The sequence below is a fragment of the Psittacula echo genome (genome assembly GCF_963264785.1).
Source record: "Psittacula echo genome assembly, chromosome: 15".
Lineage (NCBI taxonomy): Eukaryota > Metazoa > Chordata > Aves > Psittaciformes > Psittacidae > Psittacula > Psittacula echo.
Genome location: NC_137751.1, coordinates 11,229,997 through 11,249,605, shown reverse-complemented (window position 1 = coordinate 11,249,605; position 19,609 = coordinate 11,229,997). Strand labels below are relative to the sequence as shown.

Sequence of the window (19,609 nt, the reverse complement as noted above, 5' to 3'; positions counted from 1 at the left end):
AACCTGAGAACACGCCCTTGTGCTACAGCTCGAACCCCTTACACACCCTGATCTCCCGTGCATCCTGTTCACAAGAGCACAGTTCATCCTACACTTACATCCTTGTGTGCGCAGGAGAGTAGGCACCTTTTTCCAAGCATATGGCTCTTATCTCTCAGAGAGAGATAACAGAATTAAACACATAAGAGATGGTGTGTAACAGGACTTCAAACAGCAATCCTGATTCCTAATGCATTGGAATAAGCTCTGGAATTTATTATTCCATTGACTAGAAAGAAACAGAGGATTTACTGTGGTGTTACTACTTCTGAAATTGAGGAGAAACATCAGCTAAAGGCCAATCTTGTGGGTGACAGATCCCCAACTTCTACTGACCCTGTAGCAATAGTCTTCAAAAGCAGGAAAAGACCAAAATGGATGAGCCTGCTGAATTCCTTCTTTGTTATTCTGTAAACTAGCTTGTAAAATCCCTCTGGGAGCAGAAATGCGTTAAATGAAAACAACAAAGAAAATCCAAAGTTCAAAACCACCTAACAGCAAGATTAATCCATGCAAGTTCAATTGCCGATGTCATCAAAAGCACATAGCATTTGCGATAAGCCAAACCAGCAGGAATACTGAAAGGGAGAAAACATGCAGTAACTAGCAGCTGGAAAGGGCATCAGAGCCCAGACTCTCCCACCTTTCAGTGGTATCTGGAGCTAACACATGAATAACTTCATGCTGGGGTTCCAATAGCTCTTGCTGAAGTAACAAGACCAGGTAAGCCCATCCCTGTACAAGCCAGCTATAGGTTTCCAGGGGAATCTTCAGATTCTCTGGAGCCAGAAAGTGCTGCAGAGACAGGATGCCTGAAGTCTAGAAAGTGAGACAGATATGTGACCACTGAGTACAGCAAGAGATAGCAGGATAAAAACCTCACACAACTTTGCTGGGAACATTTATTTTTCTTGGATGAGACAAGTAGGAGAGGAGACAAATATCACTCTCAAGCAGCATGCTTCCAGAAACGAGAGAGGGATTTTCACAGCAGCAACAGTTTGAAGCAGAAAATGTTTGTCTTCTGAAGGCTGTAACAGTGCATGATCTGCCTGGCTGCGCACCTCAGTCACCTACCTCTCAAGACACTGTTTTACTGACCTCAATACTCATGCACAAATACTGTAATGAAAATCAGGCTGATTTTGGCCAACTGAGCTATAGCAAGAAGTTGTCCTATTCTGAAAGTCCTAAAACACAGTAAGACAAAAGAAGTGCTGTTCTCATCTTCGAGGTGAGGTGACATCACCTGACTGAAGACACAGAAGTCAGAAAAGCTGCAGCAACTGGATGCAGGTCTCTCATCCTTGCCTGACCTATGAGACCAACCCTACTCAGTCAGCCTCAGGGAGTGCAGCATCCTTAGCATGACAGCATTCTGCATTAGCTGCTGCAGCAAAGGAACTGCTCAGGAGAAGGGTTACCATTCAGATGCCTGGGTTTATTGGGAGCTGGGTGCAACCATCCAGGCAGCAGAGCCCCAGAGATTACATTGCTGTTGAAACACCAAGACTTTATCACTTCCTTCAGACAGATGAATGGCATGTGATTTTCTAAGTACACCAGGAGTTTCAGCCAGGCTGCTGGAAAGTTGCCTGTTTGCTTCGTAGCATGACAAAGCAAAGGCATATCCTATGGCGCGCAGAAGCTGAAGCCTCCACTACACAAATGGAAAGAGTTTAAGAATAGATCTGCTGAGGGAAAAGTCTCCAGCCAAGACTGCTCCAAAGCAACTCAGCACCCAGGCTAAATAAAGAGTCTGGGGTGGAGGGCAAGAACAGAGCAGCTCATCCCATCCCAGCCAAGATGACGACACTCCTGCAGAAGTACAGCTGTTAGCTGCCCAACAGCAAGTGAACAGACAGCAAGGACATCACCAAAGCTGCTGGGCTAGGGATCTTGTGGATACTCCTCTGTCAAAGGCTTGATCCTGAGCTGCAGTTTGTGCAATAAGGGAAAGAAACCTAACACAAATGAATGGGAAACAGGAAATAGATTAAATCCTTGTCTGGCCACACCGATGTCTGCTGTAAGCTGAGTCTCTACCAGAGAGCCCCTCTCAGCTGTCACCATGAGTTGAGAGATGCCTTGGGTTTTGGCTGGTGTCCCTTTAGCTAGTGAGCAGCCTGATAGTGGGTGCTGGCAGAGTGAAAGCTTCTTCAGATACCACTGACTCCCTGCAAACAAGGAGATGAAAACAGTTTGTTTCAAGTGCAGCTGGGAGAAATACTATAAAGCCAAACTAATGCCAATGGCTGACTGACATTTTGCATTGCCTACAATCATGCATAAGATCTTATGAATCTGCCTGTGCCCCTCTTCAAGCTCAGGCACCAGAAATCTCACTAGAGAAAAAGACAAGGTGGCCAGATGATGTTTGTCTTTTTGGCAAAGGAAAGAAGATATATTACCTGAACAACCACAGGGATATAGAAAGCACAAATATTTTTAGCCACTACTAAACCTGGAGTAAGTCGATATCACCAGAAGCTAAACTTCCAGAAAGCCTGAAGGCAGAGGTACTAGTACAGACAAGGTAAAGAGGAAACAGAAACAACATTGTTTGATGGGAATGAAGCATTGGCCGCGTGAAGCATTCCTGCTAGACTGTCATGTAGAGCAGACGGAGTCAGGCAGGCAATCCTTAAGAACCACAGAGAAAACACAGAAGCTCCTCCATATTACAGGAACACAATCAAGAACTGGTGACCTATAGAAGGGATTCCCTACATCCCCTTCCATGAAGCCAGCGTAAGCCCTCTCTGGCGTTTTGCAAAGTGTTGGCACAGGACACCATCACATCTGATACTAGCACACTGCTGTTCCCTGATGAAGCTATCTACTGAAGATATCCCTACTTAGGCTGTCCACCCAAGACACTAATCCCATGACCAGGACAGCTCCCAGACAAAGAGCCATGTCACGCAAAGCTTTCAGACATGCTAAGATAGAGTTTGGGTTGGTTTTTGTTCTGGAAAAGGTAGGTAAAGATCCCTCTCAAACCACTAGGTAGAAGAAGTGGGGGGAGTAGGGCACCTCAGTTTTCTGCTCTGTTCATCTTCTGTAGGAGTCTTCAGAGGCCTGCCAAAGGAAGCTGTGCAGCATGGTGGCTGCTGTAAGCTTACAAGCCCCTCCAAAGCCACTTTCTAAGCAGAAAAAGAAAGAAAACAAAGCATAACTTGCAAGGAACTGCACTAGCAAGTGAAGTGCTGAATAAAAGAGGAACTCAACTGCCGTGTGACTTCGAGGACTGTCTGTCTCATTGCTATCCTTGGGAATTTTCACTTGAAAACAGGAGATCGGATTCATCTGAATTAGGAGAAGAGACTGACATCTCCTAAAGAGACAATATTCATTTTGGTGAAAGAAGATAAAAAAAATACATCAACCTCTGCTTGATTCCAAGGCAACAGAAAGCCAGTTAGTCACATACCCCTAGGTGCTGGCAACATAACATTGATAGGCTAGCATGTAGGCCCAGCAAATAAGACCTCTACCATACAACACAAAGCACAGTTACCAGATGTTGCCCACAGTTGTTCCATGTCATAGGATCCATCATTTTCAGTGGCTGTTTTTCATCCTCTTATCAGAACCCAGATGCACTGCTGAAAACAAGCAGCCACTTATAACAGATGTCTGGCATGGGGATAACTTCAAAAACCCACTCAGCTCTCAGGACGTCAGTGGCTTCGACTTCATTGCTACATGTTCCCTTTTGTAGGGTGGCAGTACAGGAAGTTATCAGGAACCAGCACGTGTCACTCCTGCTTTATCATTGTTGATAAGTGCATTGCCTCTAGCATTTGTTAGCAGCTTTCTAAAGGTCCTTGGGAAAGAGATGTCCAGGGTCTCTCTCTACTTCATGCAAGAATGTCATATGGTGCATGATTAGAGGACAGACAGTATAGTAATTTCTTTGGAAGGGTGCCATTTGCTTTGCTTGCGTTTCCTCCCCCTTGCGAAAGGAACAGAGCATTAGCATCCTTCCAGCCCTTCTGGGAGGTTTCTTGGAATCATAGAATATGACCTTGAAGGTCATCAAGTCCCACTGTTAACCTGGCACTGCTAAATCCACCATTAAACCATGTCCCTAAGCACCACATCTACACATCTGTTACATACCTCCAGGTGCACTGCCTTCCAGAAACACAGCTCCTGTCCACTGAGTTTTCACCAGCTGAGATCTTAAATATCAATAACCCCAGATTCTTTCCATATTTTCACATAGAAAAGTCTGCTGCCATTCTGTATTGTCTCCAAACAATTGGACTCATCAGGCAAATGAACCAAACTCCAGTTGAAACTGAAAAGTTCCATGAATAACAATGTCACAAGAGCACACACCACTCCTAAAGTCTCTGGGTTAACAATGTAAGAATCGATGTATATGAGTAACTGCAGGAGCCCGTAAAAAGGATTTTTACTAGTAGCATGATCAATTGTTTGGTGCTTATGAAACTACAGTTACGTTAACAGGGAAAAATAAGCAAGATTTTGGGCAAGTTTAGGAGACAAGGTGAAAGCTCACAAGTTTCTAATGACAATTATGTGCATAAAAAGTCTGGGAAATTAAAAAGCTTCACAGAAGTTTGGCCATGACAGTGTAAAATATTAAGTGTTTCAACCACAGCCTTGCATAAAACAAGACCAAAGAGACACCAAAGCAGATATATTACAAGTGAAAAAACTCCAACTGACCACTGGCCAAGTAGAAACTGAAGAACCAACTGTGGTAACTGCCACATGGAAAATGTGAATTCCAGATGAAGAGTCACAGGAACAGATTGGGAAGATGGATCTCTGGGTATTTCAGTGGGAAGTTCAACCACATTCTGGCTAGGTTATCAACTACATGAGGCCCTCAATCAGTGCCCTGTGGGTGAATGGGTAATAATAACAATAAAATGACTAAGCTTTGTGAGCTAAATTATGGGCTTGTCTACATGGGAAATTCTTAGAGAAGCTAGGTGTAAATTTAGAGCACAATGGCTGTTTTACACCAGTTCCCAGATGGGTGGGTAACACTATTCTGCTCCAAGAATGTCCTTCAGAAAAGGCAAAGCTCAACAATACGAGGACATTTTGCACACTGAAAGATGGTAGCTGGGGATAGCTATTTCACTCAGGGTGAATGTAGGTAAGTTCCAAAACTGTAAATGATAGAAAGGCAAAGCAGGCTCAGGGCAAGTTTTTGACAAGTCAGCGTCTCTTGAGCTTTGTTTCTCATCTGGGAAGAGGAGGCACTGTGCTCATGCATGCCTCTAAAGGATATTGAGATGTGGGAGTAAGAGGTGCTGTAAGGAAATTCTGCTCTGAAAGGTACAGGGCATATTACCTGTATCCATCACCAGCTGCAAGGAATATGATCAAAGCTTTCTGCCTTAGCTGATCAATATTACTCTTGAAGACCTGAGTAGGAGGACTCGACACCAACAAGCAACATAGTGCCACTGGTCCAGCATCCCTGCTCTCCCTGTTCAGTCACACTGCATTCTGTTGGCCCTTACATTTATTTAGCTTCGCACCTGACTAGCAGCACCCTCCTGTGTGGAGAAGTACAAACTGGCACTACAACCTAAGCTAAACTGTTTCACATAGCTTGTGTCTAATAGTCCACTTACCTTCATGTGTAGTTGCTCCGCAGCTAACACAAGCGGCATTCTTTGGTTATGCCACCATGAACCTGGATTTCCCATCTGACCCATTGATCTCAACCCTCTACCCAGTCCTTCAAAGCTAACTAATTTCATGAGAAGTGGAGGAAAATGTGGGCAAGGTGAGACATGAAGATTTTTACCTCACTAAGTTGGCACAAGGTCCTGGCCACCGGCAGCTCTGATAAACTCGCTGGATCACCGTTTCTGACCCATTCTGCACTTGGCAGGAAACTGTCCGTGTAACCGTATAGTGACACCAATGCCTGCAGAGAGAAAGGACACTGTTAGCCCCCAGAAGACAGCAAGCTGAACCAACATGCATCACGCTGCAGCAAACACAGAGCAAGTATCTGGGGGTGGAGTTGCTGCTGCTGCCAGCCATAGCTAGCCTAACTTGCAGTCTTCAGTTCTCACCCCACCCTCTCCTCCCAATAGCTGCGGAAAGATTCCCTGTGTCTGCCAACCTGAACCACAAGAGATCCAGTAACGCCTCTTGCTTGGTCCTCAGAGGCCACAGTTTTATAGTACATAATTTAGTTCTGTTATCATAAACAATAGGACTTTAGAAAGGGTGGGGGAGGAAAGGGGGAGAAGTGTTCCAAATCTCTTGATAGTCAGTTCCCATTGTACTGGTCTTAGTTTCATCCTGCTTGTTATGGTATCATTCCCCAAAGAACAACGTCCGAGTTGGAAAACTGCTTTTTGGTGTGGTGAAGCTCATTGTCAGCACAGCTCAAGCAAGTCATATTGCTGTCCTGGTGAGGTTACAGATGAAAAAGGGGCAAGAGAAAACACAGAGAAGGGAAGAACTGGTGTCTCATGCTGCCTCACAGGAAAACAAGCGATTTACTCTTCATTGAAAGGTGCATGAGAAGGTGGAACTGCAGTGTCAGCCCTGCGAATCAGGACCCTTTTCCATCTTCTCTGAAAAATATGCTTGAGCTGGGGGGGAAAGAACACTTTCACATTTTCCCCTTGCAAGCATCACTCATGTTTGCCAAATGCTGGTTCATGTTTTTGCTTCTTGTACCTTACCACAGTTAAGAAGCTCCAGAGCCACTTACTTACTGATTGGGGATCAGAACTGGGGTCACAAGTGGGAAGTGGAGACACACGAGCTTGTGCTCTAATACACACAAAGTGCTTGTGTAAGCATTCCCTGCATATGCAGAGGAGTCCCAACTCCTCATCCCTCCTAAAGCAAGAGCCCCCAGTACAGCTGATCCCTTTTTCTCCAAGTATCACAGCGGCTCCCCAGCCCTGCATACCAAAAATCAAACTGCTTGCACAGTGGGACCAGGCACCTGCAGGTCCCCTCCTCCTTTCCTAACCCACCTTCCCCATTGGCAGTTTAATTTTTCTAGTATTTGCCATTTACAGCATTTGTTGTGTTTTGTTTCCTTTTTGGATCCCACTCCATCTCTACAGGAGGCTCCCTGCTCTCTGGATAACTCATTCCCATGAATAGGAGGTACCGATGCCAGCGGCTGAGCCAAGTGCTGCAGACCACAATGGGCAAGCTGGGGCCAGCAAGCAGCTCACCGAGCCTCAGCTACAGCCAGAGAAGTGGGGCACCCAGAGACAGGGTGGCTTTCTACCCAGTGCCACCGACCCCAACAGCAGCACCAAGGCAGAGCCATGCAGCTTTCCCTGCAGACAATGCTCCTGCTCACTGTAAACCCACTTGCAATTCCTCATCAGGAAGCATGGACTACAGTCACGTCTCAGGTGATCACAGGCTGGTGGGGAGGTCCTGGAGAACCACTTCTCAGCTTTATTGAGGATCTGCGGTGTACCTATAGGGATCAGACACCATAGTACCCAAATGCCGCTACTAACATCTACATCATAGAACAAAACTGGGGGAAAAAACAGAAGCTTAATGAAGCTTCAGATCACATGATGACAGCAGATCTTTTAACAGGTCCAACATGATTTCTGCTCAAAGTTTAGGGGGCAAAACCCAAAGACAAAGAGGAGTTAAAGACGAGAAATGTGACAGTTCAAAGTAAAGACTTCTTTGTTTCACACGCACACAAGGTGCAATTGGCCACTTCGTCTCTCTAAGCCTTAGTTGTGGGGTTTGTTGAGATGGGTGTTGCTGGATAACATCCCATGCCAGGAGAAGGGGCAAGTCAAGCAGGGCTGGGGAAGCCACAGCTCTGCATGATCTACCTTGAGCCTGTTTTTAGCACAACACTCACAAGCCCCAAGGAAAAAACATTTCATGTCAGGAAAACCAAACTGCACGTGTACAGAACTGGCACGATAACGGCAGGAGCAACGAGAAGCATCGGTCCCAAAACAACAGCAATGCTAGCAACATGTAACAGAGCATAAAGGGGCACAAATACAAACAAATTCAGACTAAAGTTACTAAATGTTTTAAAACAGCTGAATTATCAAGGACTTGAGTGCCTCCCCACATGTTCAGATCATTTATTTGGCTTGTCAATGAAATCCAAATAAATAAATATTTATTTACACATACTATGCCTTAACTGCATCCCTCTGGCCTTCTCCCATCTTTCATCAGTCACCTGGGATGAAGTTCTGTTTCCATGGTGTGGAGCTGGATTACCCTACACTGATTATTTCACTCTAACACTGATTTTGGTGGGCTTCCAAGACAACCTGTCCTGCCTTCTTGGATGCACACAAAGGACTTCTCTCAGATAAAACCAAAAGAATTCAACTGCACTCTTAGCAAAACCCTCCATATCTGATGCTGAGTCTGGAGAACTTCATATTCCTGAAGGCAAATGAGGTGGGAAGGTGAACAAAGACAAACACCACCACACACCCCAGCATGGTGCAGAAAAGCAAGGCAGGTATGAAGGCAGACCCTGTGATTGCCAGAGGGAATCTGGCAGCCTATGTGCTCTGGTTAATGTAGAACGGCAGCTCCAAATTGCAGCTCCTGAGAAGAAATCGGAGACTAATCATTACTCCCTTTAGCTTTCCCTTGCATAGACCCACATTTAATATCATCTTGCTCCTTCAAGGATTATTTTCAGCCAGCCTGGGAATCTAGCACTACATTAATGGATCTGGAGCTAAAGAGGTGGCACTGTGCAGGCTGCCTCTGTCAAAGCCTGCAAGAAAGGGTGGTTATTTTAAGCTGCCTTCAAAGCTGGTTTTATCAGAGCTTTCATTCAGTGGGTGCTGCTGATTTTCTTTCCAAATGAGTCCAAAACTACTGCTGTCCGGGTAGTCTCTTGCACCTTTGCTCTACCTGGTCCTTGAAATAAGCTGTTCAGATACATGTATCCCCTTGCAAGTACAAGGAATTTGGCAGTCATGTTGTCATTTCTGCCTTGGAAAAGCTTTTTGTGTAAGTGAGACCTTGCTACAATCTAGTGACAGAGCCTTAGGCAGCGGTTGGAGGTAAAGGCTGCTCCCACACTACAGTCCACAGAACAGAAGCCTGGACACTGGTGGGGGAAGGAAATGAATACTTGTCCAGGTTCATGACTTCAGATGACCTGCTCAGTAACCTGTTATAAAAAGAAGCAATCATTATGGGAAGTGAGAAGCTTCCAAAGGCTCTCCATTCACTGCTTTCCTTGCCTGAAGCCATCACCTGGGTTTGCTAGGCAGAACAGGACTGACAGCCCATGGCAGAGTAACAGATCCTGCACTCAAATCTAGCGACAAGCTTCCACCTTCCTGAGCAGGAGCACCAAGTGTGCAGTGATAGTGATAAAGTACCACAGCGTTTGCCACCCCAGCACTCCCAGAGTCTTCTCTAAAGCAGAACTACCACAGTGTGGATCACAAAAAATGTTCAGACCCCAAAGACACTCCAATAAAGCCACATGAACACAGATTTCTCTTTACCAGCAGAAAGAAGAGTTTGGTTACAAAGGTACCCACTTAGGAGTGAAAGGTACATTCCCATTTGCAAAGCATCACACCCTTGGCTTCTCATAAATAGCATAGCTTTCCTACAAATGCATCTATTAGGTGTTTGCTTTTTACAGTGGCATAGAAGCAGGTGAGACAGAAAGATAGGAACATAGCTGATCTTAAGAGACATTAGGATATATAGATTGGAGCTCACTGTAGATATCGTAGCACAGTGACTATGACAGACAAGAGACAGACAAAACCACCCCACATTTCTCTTTGCAAGCCAAAAGTCAGCAAGAACAGTCTCCAGAATGCAAACAGGCTTCAGACAATGTGACAAAAGGCCCCATCATGGCTTACAGAGATTATAAATGACCCTTTATATTATATGCAGATGCTAGCAAGAAAGGTTTAGGACTTTTCCTGGCATGCATACAGGATGGCAGAGAATGTATTGCTGCTTATTCAAAAATAATATCCCAACCAAGCAAACAAAAGGATCAAAATAGCAGCTCCTTTAGGGCTGGGTCTGTCGCATCTCATGCATGCTCATCACCAGCATATTTAGCATGATGCCCTGCAGCGTCTGGTGGCATTCAGCTTCCACTGCTCTGCTTAGAGAACCAAGTCTCCACGGTCTGTTTTCACCAGCTGTTTCCAAAGAGAAACTCTTTTCCTCTCACCTTAACTCTTGGAAGATTTTCATGGACAACTGAGAACCTGCAGACCATGGCCTGCTAGCTACTGATTTAGACAGTTTTGGTCTGGGGCTACAGACCAAGATCTCGTATCTTGATCACAGCTGACATGTTGTTCCAGAGGGAATACAAGTGCTGATGTCAGCATATATCCAATCGTATTTACTGTACAGGTTCAGGGTGTTACTGAGGACCTTTCAGGCTAACTAGAGCAACGAATTCAACAGTTTGGTTCCATTTGGAGAGTCTCTGAAAACTACTATTCTGAGCTTAAATTCAGCCCCCCCCCAGCAGATGCTGGGAGGCAGTCAGCTGCCTGCTGTCTGCTGACTCAGCTGATTCATGGCTTCAGGCACCTGGACACTGAAGCCTGAAGTTAGGAAAACCTAACTTCCCAGGGCATGCATGGAGCAGGCTGAGAGGACCCTCAAAGGGCAGCTGAATTTACACCAGGAGCTTGAGCTGCATTTTGCTTCTGCAAGTAGATGCCAGGGAGGAAAACATATTGTGCACCCCACCAGCTTTCTGAACCTCTGCACCCCTCGTCAGGAACCTTATTTGGATGCACAGTTTATCCCCTGGAGATTCTGGATGTCTGTACAGCCTGTAATCCTACAGTGAGAGAGAAAAGGGACTGCAAAGGGTGGAGAAGTGTAGCGTAACAAATACTCAAGCTGAAATACTCTGAGTTCCAGAAGAGCTGTATACTCACATATCAAAGCTCAATTCCCAGCTAGCATGACTGCATTAGCTTAGAGCAATCATTTCACAGATGGGAAGACACTGACAGACAGCAAGCTTCCTCTTCCCCCTTCTCACCACTGGGATTTGCACAGTACTGTTTCCTAAGCCCACCACTCAAGGGATATGTAAGGGATCACTCCACCCATTCACCCACTGTGAATACTTAGAAAGACTCACACCACAACAAGCTCACAGAGCCATCCCCCAAAGCAATGTTTCTATCTCCTAGTCCAAGTGCTGGCTTTTCTCCAAGCTTCTCAAACTCCTGGGGGTCCCTGGAGGTCATTCTAGGCAGTTTGCAAGAGAAAAGCCAACTGGTTGTTCATAGGCTTCGTTTCACTGTTCAGCTCGTGATCGCTAGTCCAATGTCAGAAACCACTGGGCTGAACTGATCAGGACTCAGCAAGTAGCCTGTTTAATCAGGAACATGCAACTTGGAAATGAAAGCAGCTGCATTCTTGCTTAATCACTTCCTTCAGTGGGATGACAGTTCAGCTCCACACACAAACCTGACTTGCTGCTGTGCCCTGTTGAGGACATACCTACAGCAATCAACACCTACCACACACAAGACCTTCTGACAATGTGGTCACTGGAGTGAAGGACACAGCTACATATCCACGGTCTTACAGTACATCGTGCTCCTACCAGCATTAAACACTGTGCCTTTAGTGAAACAATCCTGAAGTCAGACTCTGAACAAAGCCATTTATGTGGTTGTAGAGCAAAACAAGATGAGATTCAGTGCAGGTTTAGTACTTCCACCTGCCACACAGTACAACAGAAAAGCTCAGCTCACCAAGACTTAATGACCAAGACAGAAGCAGGCAAAATTTTTTTGGATGAGGAGGACAAGGGACTCCACATGCTGGGTCATTCCATCAGCACCTGCTGCATGTGTGTGAGCATGAATTGACCCTCCCCATCCCCAATAAACATTACAAAGTTTCTCAGTAAGGTTGGCATTCCTGATGCTTGCTATTCACCCTAAAGCTTTGTGCTGTGCAAACAAGTGCACTGAATTATCTTTTTGTTTCCATAAGGATAACACACTGTCTGTTATACTTAGCAGAGATCAACATTTAGGGCACAGAAAACAGTAGAAGTGTTTTGATAGCTAGATAGATTTCCCCGCATTCTCTAACAGGTTCCACTGGAGCTATCAATTTCCCTGCAATCCTAGAAAGGAATTTCAATAAAATCAGACTTGACTTTCACTGGGAAAAGTTGCTGTTCTGACTTCTTGAAAGGGAACCATGCCCTCTTCTGTGTAAATAGTACAGCATCCCACTTGCTCTGCCCAAACAGCAGTGCCTACCTTGTGTGCTGGAGCCCATCACCAGGAGAGGTTGGTTATTCATACACTCCGCTAAGGCCAAGAGCAGAAGTTGCCCTCTACCTGCCAAGAAATCCAGATTCAAAGGCTGCCAGGCTGGCTGGGGTACCTCTTCCTGAGCCACCCAGTTCTACATAACTGCGTTATTCCCTTCTTATTTACAAATACACGTGTCCCTGGATATGCTTTGACTCTAATCAGGATCAAGTTTATCAGCTAATTCAAGTTGGCTGTGACCAGATTACACTTTACTGCTGTGATCTGGCTAAAAAGCAAACAATCCCATCACATGTTTCTCCTGCTCTTGACCATATTCAGGCTCTCCCCAGGTAACCAGGTTTTAGGATCTGAGCCTATCATTCAGCTCGTTGCCCAGAAAAAAGCCAGCTTCAAAATTCAATTCTGAGCACCAGTCTCGATATTACAATGTTCAGAGTGGATGGACTGATTCAGGTCTGTAGATTGAGGGACTATTCCTATTACTAAGGAATCCATGAAAGACCACCTGGCAGGGGCAAGGGGGTGGCTGTACTCAAGCTTATGATGGCAAGGTTCACTTCAAAGCAGAGTCTGCTATTCCATTACAAAGTCTTAAGAGGTCCGCAAGTCAGAAGACATGACAAGTCACAGTAATCTTGTTGTCAATATCGATGTTTTACGCATGCCTTACTCCCACTGAGTACTTCATAGTTCCTGATAGAGGTTACCCTGACTCCTGTGAAAGAGGAAAATCTTTGTAACAGCCCATTCATTTTGGGAAACAAATAAAACTGGAAGCCTGCTGGTGTTTCTGAAGCCAGACAGCAGCAGCCATCTGAAGCAGCATAGAGCCAGAGGCACGAACAGGAATAAGACAAGTTCCAGGTCTCCCACTCCACTGTGTTGGTTAGATAGATTGGAAGGAACTCCAATCCTTCTGCACACACCACCTCTCACCCTCAATAAGAGTTTGGGAGAAAGCAGACATTAAAATAAGCTCTGGCCAGCAGAGTACAATGGGACAATTTATGTAGGTATCTCCCAATAGCATAACACTTCCCCAGGGGGTAATATGTGCTGTGCTTAGTGCACTTGAAATACTCAGTTGCCAGTAACAGCCTAAAGTTTTCCCACACAAAGTGGATTATCATAGACTGCTGGAGGGGGTTTAGTCCTAGAGGAATCTTTACCTTAAGGAGGAAAATGCTGTTCAGCCTGCACAACAGCTTTAATCTTCAGCAAGTTCTGCAGCCAACCACGTGTAACTGTGCTTTCCTTGCTTTGTTGTGTGCATGGTTGACCTTCCAAACATCATTACCTTGAGGGCTGAATTTGCTCCAGTTCATAAGAAACTGCACAAAATTCTTCCTTATCCTTCTGCAGCCATTGAAGTTACAGGGGTTAAGGGAATAACCTCTCCCTACTGGAATTAGTAAAAGCCTAGAAGCAGAATAGCCAAATAGTATGGAACTATAGGTGCAACTCTTTTTCAGAGACAAAGAGGGAAGCCAGCTCCCCAGAGCAACATTTAGCTTCTTCAGCCATGAGACTATTCTTCTTCTCTTCCAATCCCTCACCTCATTCACAAGGCACCTTCCAACTGCTGTAAGTAATGAAGGAGGGGCTCTGAAGATGATAGCACTCATCTATTACACACGCTTGATTCACTGTACAGGAGATCCACCCTGTACACCAGCACTAACAGAAACGCAGAATATAACAGAGGCAGATGAGGACTTAAAAAAGGTTGAGCAGACAGGTAGTATCATGTTCAGTACATACACCTCTGTGCCTATGCATCTGTTTACACATGCACACAGGGAAAGAGGTGAAAAAGCACAAAGAACATCTCTCTAGCATAAAGTCATAGAATCATAGAATGGTTTGGGTTGGGAAGGACCTTAAGATCATCCAGTTCCACACCCTGCCATGGCCAGGGACACCTCACACTAGACCACGTCGCCCAAGGTTCTGTCCAACCTGGCCTTGAACACTGCCAGGGATGGGGCAGCCACAGCTTCACTGGGCACCCCATGCCAGTGCCTCACCACCCTCACAAGGAAGAACTTCTCCCTTATATCTAACCTGAACTTCCCCTGTTTTATACCCACTCTGCTAGTGGCGTGTTCCAACTGGATCTAACAATAAATACGGTTGACCTGAACCATAATTACTTTCATTATGAAAATGAAAGAAGTTAGTCCATGACTGAGTGCTCAGAAATAAAAGGGGGGTTCACTCCTTTGAAGTGCTTTGCTTTTACAGGCATTCTTCTAGGCATTGAACTGTTTTGCTTCTCCCTCCCCCAAGCTTATCACTGTCAATGAGAAGACAGTTATCTCCAGTGTTCACAGAGGGAGGAAAGAGGAAACACATGGAAATATCCATGGAATCTGTCTTTGTTAAATGAGACTGACTTGATAGAATTTGGCATTTGATATCCACACATCATGAAAATCATGCACAATTACAACCCAGGATGTCATTTTTGTAACATAAAAGCTCCTTGAATTAGAGCCTTTCAAAAGAAGAACTTGAGTCTAACCATTTTTGCCCGGCTGGATAACCTGGCTGCAGATAGGTCTCCTACCTTCACATCACCAATACATCCCTAGTACTGGTTTGCTCATTCCTAGAAAGCCTGACCTTGATGGGAGGGATGAAGTCAAGGAAATAACTATCCTTAAGACCTTGATTGAAAGCACAGCGCTAGGATTTGGAACACCAGCTATTTCTCTAAATACACCCACATCCAAAGATGCCATTTGGCATTTGCCTATATGTCCTCCTCTGAAGATCTGATCTAGGACTGCTTAACTTGAGGACAGTGGCACTTAAGTACAAGACTAACTTTGATAAAAGTCAGTATCTCTAAATTTACACCAACAAATTCATTCAGAATTAAACTTCAACTTTTAATTAGGAGGTGGACGGGAAATTGGGAAAAATATGACAGACACTTGCCTGCTTGTCTTCAACACCTCATGGAGAGACAAACATTAAGAGAACTAGCATAAGGAGTCAGCAACCCTGTAACAGCATCCTGTGCTTTACTAGTGCTCTTGTTGTGGCTACAGAGTCTCCTCCACCATCCAGAAAGGAAGCACCCATAGCTGTCTAATTTCCCTTGCTGCATTACATCATACAGAACACTTGGCACAATTTGAGACCTCCAAAACGGACAAATCAGGCTCCTGCTAGTTTTCAGCATCTCCTTCAAACCCCATTCTTAGCCTTCCAGGGACTGTATCCTTGTGCATCAACAGCCAGTCCGCAAGGCTGAACAGGGTCTGCTCCTGGATTTGTTTTGATTCTTGTAGAGCTCTGTACAGACCACAGTGCATCTTTGTGCCTCACATTCAGTCCTCTGTTGCCAAACTCACAGCACTTACCAGCCCAGCAGCAATGAAAGCCACATGCATGACAGGAACACAGGGACTCTGCTAAACAAAGCAGTGTTTTTCATTAGCATTATGCTGGCACCAAAAGCCACAAATTACAAGAAGAACAAAAGGCAATGTGAAAAGGAGAGCACTGAGCATATGAAAGAAAAAAATCAGGATAGCATGATCAAGTCATTGCTTCCTATTAATTGTATGATACTAAGCTGTAACGTGCATGTGTCAGGTTTTTCCTAGAACTATTACTGTCACCAGAGACAGACACACATTTTTGGTAGCTAAACCCCAAAAGCTATATTGGAGATCCCACTGACAAAACATTGCTTCTTCTCTTTGAGGGAACACAGATTTGTTTTCCTGAGCCATTTCAACACTCAGGGTAGTGTTCTGTGGGCCCAGAAAGGCATTGAAAGCATATCAGAGTTCCAGATTCACAAGCGTTGGGATGAAAATACCTGTACAGGCAGCTGTGCCAGACAAACAGAATCCAGCTCTTCTAGCAACACTTCTGCCACTTGCCCTCCCTCCTTCTCTTTTCCTGTGGCACATTACAATCATTTCATTCAGCCAAGGTCTTCAGCAACTTGTAAAGGAGTTTGTGGTCCCTAATATACAAGGGACTATGCAGCAGCCCGTTCTACAGTAGTTATCTACCATGTGGTTGCCCATCATAGTTGGGAACTAGATTTCATGAGCCAAGGTGACCTCTTTCTAGAGTGAAGTTGCAGGAAGTGTGCAGGCTCAGCTTTATTATAGAATCATAGAATAGTTAGGGTTGGAAAGGACCTTAAGATCATCCAGTTCCAACCCCCCTGCCATGGGCAGGGCACTTCCCACTAAACCATGGCACCCAAGGCTCTGGCCAACCTGGCCTTGAGCACCGCCAGGGATGGAGCATTCACAACTTCCCTGGGCCACATCTCTTGTTTCAGGTGACTACCATACAAAAAGCCAGATGTCACAACATCCTCATTGAAACTGCTAAAGAAACAGAAAGAAAATCCTCCAGCTTTCTAATGTTACCAGTGCTGGAGAAGGTGATTAGAAATAATAAGCCAGCCTAGACAATCCATCTACTTACACTGCTTTGAGATCAACAGCTCCTCTTTCCCCTTTTTGATTTGCCAGCTTAGCCACTGGCATTCAGTGAGGCAACTGAAGCTCAGGCACCCATCAGCCAGCATTTCCCCAAGACAAGACTACCTACTGCTGATGCTCCAGGAAGATTTTCTGAGGAAAGCTATATCCAACCAACAGTATCTACAAAGGCCTTTGGGAAAGTTGGAGGACTTTTTATAAGGGCCTGTAGGAACAGGGGGGAATGGCTTTAACCTGCCAAAAGAAGATTGAGATGAGCTCTTAGGCAGAAGCTCTTCCCTGTGAGGGTGCTGAGGTGCTGGCACAGGGTGCCCAGAGAAGCTGTGGCTGCCCCATCCCTGGCAGTGTTCAAGGCCAGGTTGGACACAGGGGCTTGGAGCAAGCTGCTCCAGTGGAAGGGGTCCCTGCCCATGGCAGGGGATTGGAACTGGATGAGCTTCCAAGTCCCTTCCAACCCAAACCATTCCATGAGTATATGAATGCCTGTTTTGAAGAGCAAAGCACTTTTCTCCTGTCACCACTCTACTAATATGCTAGCTCACTCTGCATACCAGGCTGGGTTGGTGGGGTAGGTAAAGCAGGCTGCCTTCTGCTTGCCCAGATCAGAGATCCCCAAATGAGCTACACAAAGCTCAGTGAAACCAAAGCCTTGCAAAACCTCTCTGCTGGGTATTCAAAGTGTTAATCAGGCTAAAAAACAAACCCCAAAGCCTGTGTGTTAATTTGCTATTTAAATTGAAAACTCTTTAGCCCATGATTGCCATGTCTGGCACAAGCCTGTCCTGGGCGTTACTACAATAAAAAATAATTTGGAAAATAATCCTATTGTTCCAGTCACACCCATGGGAGTTTCATGTGTAGGGAAGTAGGAACATCAAACCCGAGATCTGTTGTGTGATCAGAGAGCTGAGTTTGCCCTTTAAAACAGGCAGTTTTGATGCAAGTACATGTTGGAAGAGAGATCAGGGTCAGTGAGCTAAAGCAGGAAGATGTCTCCATAGCTTTAAGGTTAGCAGATTTCTACTTGCACAGCCTAAACCTCTCAAAAATCATCTGTAGTGTAGTAAACTAACAATACCCTTTACAAACACAATTCTACACCCATGGGTGAGCACACCTTTCCCTTCCCTGCCTCCCTCTCAAGTCAGTCATTCCTAAGGCTCATCTAAATGCAGTAATAAATTGCCCTAAAATACCCCCCAGTTGCTGGTCATGAGCCCTTTCAAAGTGCTTCCTCTGCACAAAGTGGAAGCCTCATTCAAAGCTCCATGGAACAAAACAGGGCCTGGATGCAGGAGTTACAGACCCAGTGATCTGCTACACAGCAACCTCCTCTTCACCTTTCTCCAGACTCCCACTCTTACACTCCGCCAACTGCATCCCTCCAATGCCATAAAAAGGAACCACATAGCATTTGCTGTGGATCAGTAGTCCCAAACCCCTGCTAGTGAATACTCCGAATTGCCTCATCAAGTTTTAAACTCACTCTTAAGCAGATGCTATACATTTCAACCACACAGGACCCATTGCACTATATCCACCTATAGATAGATTGTACAAAGACACCTTGAAAATAGATAATCAGAGCACTTAGTTTCTATTTAAAAGGTAGTTCTGCTTTTAACACATCTTCCTGAGCTTTCACTGGTTTTGGAAGCAGTTCCCATTCCTCATTTCTAGCCAAGAACAATTATTTGTATTCTCCTTTTCAACCTTGCTGCAATCCAGTTTGTTCATTAGGAAAAAAGAAAGAAATCCTTCCTCTTGTGAGCAGGAACACCAACACCTTTCTCTATTATTAAAAAATTCTTGAGCAATAGAAGAAACCGCTTTAGTGCCTTGGTGCTTTGGAAGCCTCTATTTGGAAGGGAGATGGTCTTGAGGGAGGAGAGCTCCATTTCGGTATCCAGGTGGAAAATGGGTTTGATTTGGCCAAGTAATAACAGCCGAAAAAAAACCCTCCACAGCCTGTGCACGCATAGTAGATTCCTCAGGAATGATAACACTGCCTTGAAACATTCCTGAGTACACATGTGGGAAGCTGGATGGGGAGCAAGCAGCACTGAGCAAGAGAGAGGGGACAGCAGGAAGTCTGAAGGAGAGGTACAGACATTTGGCCAGAAAGAATTCCTGCCCTGTTCTGTGGGGAATTACAAGTATGGCAAACTCCATGAGGTGGGAGTTTGTAGAGCAGTTTGGGTTGTTGTTGAAGGTTAAAAGGCAACCTAGCTGGCCCCACCAAGGCAAAGTGGAAAACACCACAACACCTGAATCACAGATATGGTGAGTGCAAACTGGTGCACCCCAACGATCCAACCTCCTAAACAGGCTTCCCTCACCCTTTGCTGGGAATGAGAATGTCTGGAGTTATTGCTGAAAGGAGTCTCAGTCTGTGAGCAAAGAGAAGCAGTGACTGATACTAGATCCACCCGCACACCATTCTAGGCACATACCACTTGCAAAAGCTTGTGGAGAATTCAAGGCACAGCCACTGGAGATAGTTGCCTTTTTTCTCCTATTTACACAGATTTATTCATAGAACACTAGGTTGGAAGGGACCTTACGGATCATGTGGTCCAACCTTTCTTAGAATCATAGAATGGTCTGGGTTAGAAGGGACCTTAAAGCTCATCCAGTTCCAACCCCTTGCCACAGGCAGTGATACCTTCCCCTAGACCATCTTCTGAGTGTTCTGGTTTTGAAGACCTGACGAGTGATAAAAGGGAAAGCATGGAAGAGAAAAGTTTAAAAGTTATGACCTGAATTTTATTATCCAGTTATTCTCTATTTCTGCTACCCTTC

General features: G+C 45.2%; 1 protein-coding gene across 1 annotated transcript in view; it reads right to left on the bottom strand.

The window, feature by feature from the left end:
- Window positions 1-19,609, bottom strand: part of COL26A1 (collagen type XXVI alpha 1 chain) — a gene marked incomplete at both ends in the record, with an annotated part of 170,324 nt that overhangs the window by 139,818 nt on the left and 10,897 nt on the right. Inside the window, one exon of the mRNA XM_080629926.1 lies at window positions 5,840-5,962. Coding sequence (XP_080486052.1) covers window positions 5,840-5,962 — 123 coding nt within the window. The remainder of the gene's footprint in view (window positions 1-5,839; window positions 5,963-19,609) is intronic.